General features: G+C 37.1%; 1 protein-coding gene across 2 annotated transcripts; it reads right to left on the reverse strand.

Moving 5' to 3' along the window:
• Positions 1 to 980: 980 nt before the first annotated feature.
• On the reverse strand, positions 981 to 9,037 carry LOC101165453 (suppressor of cytokine signaling 1). Of its 2 annotated transcripts, none has more exons than XM_011477210.4 (4): positions 8,882 to 9,037; positions 6,565 to 6,967; positions 3,717 to 3,901; positions 981 to 2,647 (listed from the first exon to the last, which is right to left on the reverse strand). In XM_011477210.4, exons 2-4 carry the CDS (start codon positions 6,748 to 6,750, stop codon positions 2,323 to 2,325), a joined length of 696 nt encoding a protein of 231 aa, XP_011475512.1. In that variant the 5' UTR covers positions 6,751 to 6,967; positions 8,882 to 9,037; the 3' UTR covers positions 981 to 2,322. The 2 variants fall into 2 exon arrangements, with proteins under 2 accessions (XP_011475512.1, XP_004066013.1); XM_004065965.5 differs by having other exon boundaries at positions 8,871 to 9,037.
• Positions 9,038 to 10,026: the final 989 nt, after the last annotated feature.

The following is a 10,026-nucleotide window of genomic DNA, read 5'->3' on the forward strand; positions in this document are numbered from 1 at the left end:
CATGTCACTAATTTGCACCATACCATTAAATCACTAAATTGAACATCACCTTGAGAAGAAAAAGACATTAGGGAACATTTACAGACTGTTCTTTAGCCAAAGGGATTCGCAACCAAGTATTTAAGATGGAAAATACTTTATTTTGATTACATGGATGTGATAATTATCTCTGTCATTAATCTTTTTGCAAAAACCAAGAAGTAAATGGTGATTTCTCCACAGTATACTAATTTTCTGAAATCTTGTTTTTGTGGGTTTTATGAGTTGGAACCCCAATTTATGTAAAAAATAAATAAACACTTGAAATCAATGAAACAGTGCATGGGCCCTGAATCTATACTATGTGTAAGTCTATTTTTTATTATATATTTATATTATATTTATATTTATAGTAATAAATGCACTTTTTAATGATCTTGCAAGTTTTGGAAATGGTCTAAAATTGGAAATGAAAAGCTGCATAAACTATGTGACAAAGGACAGGCATTTTGTTCAACTTAAACTTTGCATGGATAGTTCACAATAAATAACTCATGATTATTAATCCTTGACTTCGTGATTTTCTCTGCCTTTCCTTTAGTAAACCTTGCAATAATTCGATATATGGAAAGAATTTATAGTTTTGGATTTGAAAACTGACAAAACTTTTTTGGGAAGACAAAACCACAGAGGAGCTGAGTGCATTTGGTACTAGCAGTGTCTGTCTGGACTGAAAGCAGAACTTCCTGGATGTGGATTCAAAACTAAAGAGGTTTTATTCAGAAATCAGAAATGGATGTAGGTTCCCTGAAGTTGAGAGACACTTCCAGGTTACTCCACACAGCGACCATTCTCCAAAGCAATTTCCCAAGCTGGGATCAATAAAGTATCTTTATCTTATCTTAAATCAAGAAGTGGGACAGAAAAATAGCCAAAAAAATGAAGACAGAACTCTGAATCTAGAATAACACCCATTAAAAATGAGCAAATATGCATAGAAATCTTTGCCACTCTCTCTTTATTTCTCTGTTACCCAGCTCACCCAGGAACAAAACTGGTTTTGATCACAGCAGATTCTTCAACCTTTAACTCTGTCATCAGTGCAGTACACCACTAAATTTAAAAACAGCATGATTGAATTTATTTAGAGCATATTATTTACATGAAGTCATCATTCAAGTTTTATGAAGAATCCCTCCAGCAGTACCACAGAAAACCACCAGTAACCACATCTGTTGATTGTGTAAAAACGGTTTGAAAGAATAACTGTAATTAACTGAGTACAAGTCATGCAAATAAGCAAAAATATATTTATAACAATTAAAAAGTTTCTTATTTTAGATCTGACAGCTCAACTTTACAAAAAAGGTGAAAAACATACATTATCTTCACTCTCATAAAGCCTCCCTATGAAATGTATAAACTACATCTAATCACTTCATGAAAGATGTAGATCTACAATCAGATGAGTTTTGAAAAATGACAAGAAAATGTTATGTTGTTTTTCTTGTAACACAGAAGTCACGATGAACCTTGTCTTTGTAGATTTTTTTATGTATGGCTCAAACAAAAGGATTTATTTGAAACCGATGTTAGATTTTAGGCAGTCCTATGGTGTTTTAAGAAAAAGCTTTAAAAGTAAAATAAAAAACTACAAAAAAGTCACATTATTCTAAAAAGCTTGGACGATAAATTATATGTTACCTAAAGGAAATGTTTTGCTCTCAAACAGATCATTAGCTTCAAGGGAGTAACAAAGTTATTCATCTAAAGTCAACGTTACTTCATAATGACCTGCAAGCAAATGTGTCATGGAGTGTGTTGGAGTTGTGTTTTTTTTTTAAATTAATGTTGTTGTTCACCTTTTCGGCATATCCCGTCAGGGGTCACCACAGCGAATGAGCTTTAACTGAGTCGCACTTTTGATTTTGCAGAGATTTTTTTATGCCTGATGCCCTTCCTGATACAACCCTGTATTTCATTCAGGCTGGGGGCCGACACAGGGAGACCAACACCCGGGCCTACATAGGTAGGGAGAAGCGTGAAGGATCTTCCCTAAACACCCACACTGGATGAAGCTCATTAGGCCCCCTGGGAAACTAACCCATGGTTTCCTGTGTGCCAGTCCTACACGCAGCCAACTGAGCCGTCCAGCTGCTGTTTTCTTCCCCTAAAATGTTGCAGAAAAAAACAGCTGTGCACCTTCTGCGTTAGGTGCAGTCTAAATCATTCTGTACATAAATGAAAGAAGTTTAAAAGCATAAGCTGTACTTTACAATAAATTATACGGTACATCTATAAAAACGATAAGTTATAACACACATCTTGAAGCAGCAGGTGTGTCTAAATACAGTGAGGATATGCACGAACATAAGCTTTCATTTGAACACTCAGACCAGGTAAGGTACTTGTACATTCAGATCCATACGCGCGTATGACCGCCCTCCTGCACATCTGCTTTAGGCGCTCCGGGCGCTGCTTGCGATACGGTTCCGTCAGCTTACACGATGAGCTTGTATAGTACGTCAGCAGAGCAAACAGCGAGGAAAAAGTCCTGAGGCTGCCGTACAGATTAAAGAGGAGGTTCTCCAGGATGATGCGGACACTTGTGGGGCCATCTTCACTTTGGTAGCTAAGGGTAAAGAAAACATCTGGCTGCCCACTGTCTCTGCAAAAAGACAGAAACAGGGTTCATTCGGCTTCCCGTTTTATGCAACTTAAATACTTGATTTTTACACATAGTTGGAAACCACGCATAAATAAGATAAATATCAGAGATTAAAAGATCAGAATATGCTCATATACCAAAAATATGGATGAAAACCTAACAGGTGTGAGTCTTAACATTTTTTTAAGAAATAAAAAAAGGTTCTGGTGTTTGGAGGGGGAACAAAAAATGTAAACGAAACAGGTATGAACCATGGCAAAGGAATTTATTGATTGATAAATGAATGTGAATAAAATTTCATTAAAAACCCAAAACTTCCTAAAAACTAAAGAACAGAATTTTCTTTGTCTTTTTTTCTTTAAAATTTGCTAAGAAATGTGAAAAAGATGACTGTTAAAGCTGTTAAAGATTCACTTGAGTATGACTGGTTAGGTGCAGACAAGTGCGTCACTGAAGACCAAACATTTTGTTCTTGAATTTGATACCAAAAGAGAAAACAAAATATTGATGTTCCTCATTTCAGCAGGGAGCAAATTCCCGTTTCCCACATAAAAAAAACCCCAACTTTACATTAAAAGTAAACGCATTAAAAGACTGGTTACAAAAATATAGGGTTTTTTAAAACATTTTTTGTTTTATTTTCTATTTATGAAAACTGGCAACTAGGTACAAATTTATTATCAGTGTTTATTTGTCAAGAGCTTAATTCATCAATGGTGTTTAGTTTTTTTTTTTTTTTTAATGGGTGAAGCCATTGATGAATTTCTTAAACGTTTAACGTTACCTTGCCCCATACCGTTGCCAAATTTCAGGACACAATTTGGTGGAGTAAACAATGTTGCTGCACAACATCAGGATTTAATCCCATAGTTGGCATCTGGGATTATTGCTCCAGGTTACATCTACTGGATTCCCTTTAGAATCTCAAGTTACTGATGTCAGGGCTAATATCTACACCCTCATTACTTCTGTTTCTGAATGAATAACATAAAAACAACATTTGTGTAATGTAGGAATGAAATAATTAAACAGCAGGCAAACCCTCACAATAAAGGGAGTATCTGATTACCTGATGAGGAAGGTTCCGATGGGAGCATGGGAGAGTTTTTCATGGGCCTCCTCCATTGTCATTGGACCCCAGTAGAAGCCGCTGTGCTGAAGCTGCTGGTACGTGTGCCTCACAAGTTTATATGCTTCTTGACTGCTGAATGGACGGAGGTGCGTGAAGAAGTCGGCCTCAGCTCCGGTCACAGGCTGCAGCAGAAGAGGCGTCAAAAACTGAAATTCCTTCAAACACAACTGCTTATAAATAAGATCTGGCTTTGAAAAAAACTCATTTACAGACTGGATTTTTTTATTTTTTTGTCTTAAGCTAATAAACAAGTGGAGACAGAGAGTAACATCCGCAAAAGTCACGCAAACTTTTAACTTTTTTTTTTTTCATGGAACATTTGTACCAAATACAAACAAATGAAAAATCTTGTATTTTTTGCTCTTCCTTTTATGTCTGTGTTAAATAAATACCATTTTTATTTTAAAGTTTTTTCCCAGCTTGATGGACTAGAAGATTTATTAAAATTTGAAACTCTTTGTCGATGTTCATCCTTTAGATAGATCTTTGTTGAATGAATTCCTGGCAAAGCTCTTATGCAAGAATGTAGTACATCTTATAGGTTTAAGTGAAAGTGCAAAGTTTATGTTCACGACATCCATAATTGCTGTTATTCTCGTGACATGAGACTCACCAGAATAGAAGATGACCAAAGTCCTTCAACATACACTTCATACATGTACAGAAATGTGATATGAGGAGTTTGGAGACTAAATCTCAAGGTCTGACTGATCTGCCATAAAACAACACAAACACACACTACAAGTTATCTACAATGTATATAACAAGTGAAACAAAGAAAACTAAAAACCCAAGACATGGAGAGAATGGACAAATTTTCTGTGAATTCCGCTTTGATCATCTTATGATCTATTGTAAAAGCGTTCCCAGTGGTCTTTGGATTATGATTAAGCCTTTTTTAGCCAAAACCAAATCCCGTCTTCTTCCCTTCACCCATAATCAAGCTTTCCGTTTACACCGTATCCTGCTAGCTTACAGCCCCTCACACCCCCAAGCTAACATTACAGGTGCAACAAATATGGCGAGCAATATCAGAGCAATTAAAGCCAGATGTCAGCTCAGTCGAGGAAAACAAAGATGTTCGTGTAACTATTCATCTGCAAGTGGATGCATCAGAATGAAGTGTATTTTCTGTCACAAATACGTTTTTTTTTAACAGGATTTTTTTGTCTGCTCCTGATTCACAACAATTTGAATCCAGAAATACTCAGAGCTGCAATTTTAATCTTAATTTTCTTTATATATGTTCTCCATCATGAGGAAAAATGCCACAAGAGCATGTTAAAAACACCGAAAACACAATTATCATCAAGGTGGGTCTTTTAATTTGCAGAAGGGGATTTTTTTTGTGATGTTTGGACTGCAGTAAGATGCCTTTTCTAATCAACCTTTAAAAGGTTGGATGAAAGTTTAAAATAAAGCAAAGGTTTACATGTATTTATTAAAAAACCCTACAAGCTGTCACTGGTGAAACATTACAAAATGATTAATAAAAGCAAATAAGCAAATGTCACTTCTGCATAGATGTCATACAGAAGGCAATTTGAATGTTTTGAGGTAAAAAAAAAAACTAAATAGAAATATGCACAACAAAAGGTGTTGTAAAAAGGGGTGGGATCATTCAAGTTTTTTCTTTTACCCTCTCCTTTTCGTGAACACTGTCTGGTTTTATCTGTCTTTTCGAAACAGTTTTTTCTCATTTTGTATTTGAGATGAAAAAGAAGAAAAAAAGTAAGAAAGAAAATGTTTTTATTCGACCTGTTTTCATGCATGTGCCCCACTTCTGTAGAGACGTCTGTGAAAATGTCAAAGCAAACAAAAAAAACTGACATCCACTCATCTTCTTCACTCACCTCTTTACTGAAAGCTTTAGACTTTTGATTTTGTTGGGTTACAAAGGTTGCAGTCAGTGATACTGCCAGATTCTCTCTCCTATTGTCAACACTGAGGCCTTTGTTTTCACTGACTTTGACTTTCACTCACCAATCACTTCAGAATCAGCCAAAAGTAGTTATTTCATTGAAGGTTTCACTTTTCCTCCACTGGCTTTCAACTAATAAAAAAGGAAACCAACCTATAGTGGACTTTTGCTCCCTTGTTCGTAATCAAAGTCCACTTTTCAGAGCAGATATCAGCCTGTTTTCACTGCCAGTGTCAGCTCTGTGCTACTCCTGACTGTTACAGTCAATCTGGTAAATCTGAAATGTTACGAGAGTTTTATTTATTGTTCCTGGAATACCAGTTACCTTTCAATTATACAAGCTTGAGGAATTCATTTGGTGGTTTTGGCACCGAGTTTCCTAAACAATTATCTCAATGCAAAGCATTCTTCTGAACAACAATATGTGTACAAGTTAGTTTTTTATTTTGGCTTTTTAAATAAATTCAATCATGTTCATAAACAGCCAAATAAAAATTAAAAGTAGCTGTATTTTATTATTTTATTTTTGCACAAAAATAGGCCCCATTTAAGTGTAAAACTTTTTTTTAAACAGATTTAGAGTCAACATAATAACACTTTAAAACTTGAATTAAAGTCTGAAGAACAATGTGTCATAAAAATGTAGCTATGAGTAAAAAATTGAGCTTCTTTCTTGACACACTGGTACTTTTAGTACAGTTTGCTGCCCTGATTTTTAAGACATTCATGCTGTTATGGTACAAAATTATTAGATTGTGACTTTAGAAATTTTATATATATATGTTTTTTTTTTTCTCTAGACTGATTTTTTCACTGTCCCATAACAATGACCCACCAGCAGACGGCATTACAGCGAGTACTGACCTGGCTCCATGGTATGGGCTCCTCCACAGGTTGGTTCCACCACAGAGGCTCCAGTTGCCTGTCTGGGTTCTCCGATTGTTCAGGACTTGTGCCTTCTTCGGGGGCTTGACTCTGGCCTTCTATCTCAGCTGGCTTGTTCTGTTTTTGGCACTGTATTGCTGTCCTGTTAAGACCGTCTCTGACCATCCTAGAATGGGAAATCCACTCCTCGGCTGCCTGTGCTCGCAGTTCCTTCCTGTTTTACAGGCAGATCCCCCATTGTTGAGTCCCTCCCACCCAGTCATTGGCCGCATGGTCCTCTCCGAGACTCCATCCTAATTAGATTTTCAATGAAACCTCCGCCCCCCCCAACTGCAGTGATGACAGAAGGCTGGGAAAGAGCAGGAGCGGTCCGGCATCCAAACTAAAAAACAGAGCAAAGTGAAAAGAAAGTTAAAATATTTGGCAGCACCGAACATTCCTCATCCAAAAAAGTCAAAAAAGTTTCTAAAGCACCATCAACCAGATCTTAAGGTAAAATTTGTGGTGAAACGGGGTTACGTGAACAACTTCAAACTTTTCTGTGATGCTTATCAGCAACACAACAAATCATTTAGTTTCCATTTCGGTTTTGGCTTGATTATTGTAAAATGAAGGTTTGAAGGAAATGAGCCAAGAGCGCATAGTAAGGAGGAGCTGACTCCTGAAAAAAATAAAAACGTTTTACTATTCCAGCCCCACCATGGAAAACTACAGAGAAAAGACAAAAGGACATCGTTTCATTTAATCTCTTGACGTGAAAAGTTTTGAATGAAAACACAAAAGAGAGTAGTTGTGCTCACGGGAAGAGGGCATGACACTTTTAGTGCCAGTCTAGTCGAATGTCTGGACTTAAACTCAAATTTCTTTATCCTCCATCATGAAAAACATGTTAAAAAACACCAAAAACTCACAGTGGGTCTTTAGTTTTTATAACTTTTTAAATAATGTTGATTGCTAATGGTTACTGCAGCTCTCACTAACTTCGGCCTGTGTGTTTGAAAAGCTCCTGTGGTTCTTTGACTGAGATTCTGTACAATTTAAATTGACTGGAATGCTTTTTGTTCTGGAGGGACAGACAGAAAACTTCCAAGGGATTCACACTTCAGCTCTTCAGGTTTTAGTTCCTATAAAGTCATTTTGTACCCTTTAAAAAAAAAAAAGATTATAGGAACTTCTATTGAAATAATGTTAAAAGTCGAGTGAGGTGATAGTACAAAGAAATATCAGTTTTAGTTTTATTATGATTCACACATAAATACTTTTTTCCTAAAAGAAACGTCCAAAAGGCTTTTTTGAGGCCTCCGCGTGGCACACAACACAATTTATACACTAAAAGCCTTAAAAAACAGTGACTTGTCTTTTGGATTCTTCCAGTTTTTGCATGCCTGCTATTTCTGACAAGAGTAAAGACACTGATAATGTCATTATCAATAAATAAAAATGTAAATAAATAAGTTATTAAATTTAAAATATTTAAAAAAAAAAAAAAGGTAAATCAACCCACTTTATACTGATAGTGTTTCATTAGACCAATGTGTGCTTTGGTAGCGTCCAAAAATTGTAATTTTTTCCCCCGTTATTCCAAACAAAAAACTAAATACAACATGATCTGCAGTGCACAGAGACAGCTGTCCACAAGGCTGTTTATTGCCTGAGCTGAGGATGAAGTTGAGCAGTCAGTTTCCACGCCTTTAGGAAACCGTGCATGGCTGTAATCAGAGGCGGTCCGGGCCAGTTTGACGCCCAGGGCGAAATCCTGGACGCACCTCATTCCCCACCAACACCCCCCTTCCAGCCACACCCTGAAAAACTCCTGTTTTCCACAAAATATTGTCATTATAGCAGGCAGTAGACACCATAGAAGTGGGGCCCTGGTGCAAATTTCATGAACTTTTACGTGAAAATGGGCGGTTTTCTAGGAAAACTGTAGGGTGGAGGTGGTTGCAATGTTTGGGTTTTTTTGTTGTTGCAATATTGCACCTCTGGCTCTAATGGGATTGCTTATTTTAGTGCAACTGAAGACTGCATGCATTCAAGGACTGCATGCCAGGCCAGAGTGATTGGTGGAAATTCGTAAAACTGTATTTAAAAAGTCATTGATCAAGTTTTAAAGGCGAGAAAATACTTAATTTCATTAAATAAATGATGAGAAAAATATAGAATTTAATAGAATAAAGAAGATTTTGTCATTACTCAAAGTGCTATTTAAAAGTTGAATTATATTAGTAACGAATTTGAAATTGTCATTGAGAATGAATGAATCTGTAGGTAGGTAAATAACATACATTGGTCGTACTTGCCGGCTGGAGGGAGCAGCGGTGCGCCTCAGTCAGTCAGTCGGCTTCTTTCCTGCAGAAGCTCGCAGAGATCCGCTCTCGGATGACGACCTTCTGAGCTGAAGCTGCTTTAAACTGAAAGTTGGGCTCGCGAAGAGCAAAACTTTTTCATCATTGACACTAAATCCTCAGGCACAAGAAAAAAAAAGAACGAACCTGCCCTCTCCCCTCCCATCTTCACCCTACTCCCCCCCCCACCTCAGGTGTTCTCAGTTGCTACGCTTTCGCTTTCTCTTTAACTCGATGGATTCCCTGAAATCACGTGATCTGCCAGCAGCGCGCGCTCTCTCACGTACGCGCGTCTGGGTCACGCGCGCGCTGTTTTTTCTCCATGTCACAGGGAAGGGAATGATAATTACAAGGAAAAAAGTGTTTTTATTCAATTATAATGTGTAGGAATAAATATTTGCTTAAAACATAGAATTAATGTCTAAAAAGTCGCTTTTGTCGTCTAGCTTTTCTACTTTGGGGACTGTAGCTTAGTTTGATGATGTGGACATTCTGTGCAAAAGCAAAAGCTGCTGTTGCAAAATATTTTTAAACATATATAAGGGGGGGGGGTGCTTTGTCCTGGCACTTCCTAATGTCAAGTGATGCATGTGCCTTAAGAACTTTTAACATTTACGCTGCACACGTTACCACTGAGCATGCTCAGCCTTGCACTCTGATCTGCACCTCTTGGGATTTCACTGAACTTTGCGGATGGGACAATCTTTTCTGGAAAATAAGACAGCATGCAGAACATATTTTGCAATTTTTTTTTTGACAGATTGCTGAGCAGTAATAAGAGCTTGACTGCTGTTGGGTTTCATTCTATGGCTTTTTAGTGATCAAGACCAGCACCTCCACTACTTTGCTTTGTTTGAAGGTATCACACACGTTAAAGTAAATGTTTTGTGACACCTCTGAGGTGCAAACAAATGAATACATTGACCTCAAAATGTTCTAGTGAAAGGCTCTCGGCAAGAAAGAAAAAAAAATCAACTGAAAAGACATGTAGATGTTGTGGTTGTTGCTGCTTACTTCTACTCAACTGTCCTACATTCATGGTTTAACAAACGTGTGTGATAATGCATTTACTTCTTCTTCTCCGTAACTGAAAAAG

This window comes from Oryzias latipes, chromosome 1, assembly GCF_053564925.1.
Source record: "Oryzias latipes strain Hd-rR chromosome 1, Olatipes_Hd-rR_3.1".
Lineage (NCBI taxonomy): Eukaryota > Metazoa > Chordata > Actinopteri > Beloniformes > Adrianichthyidae > Oryzias > Oryzias latipes.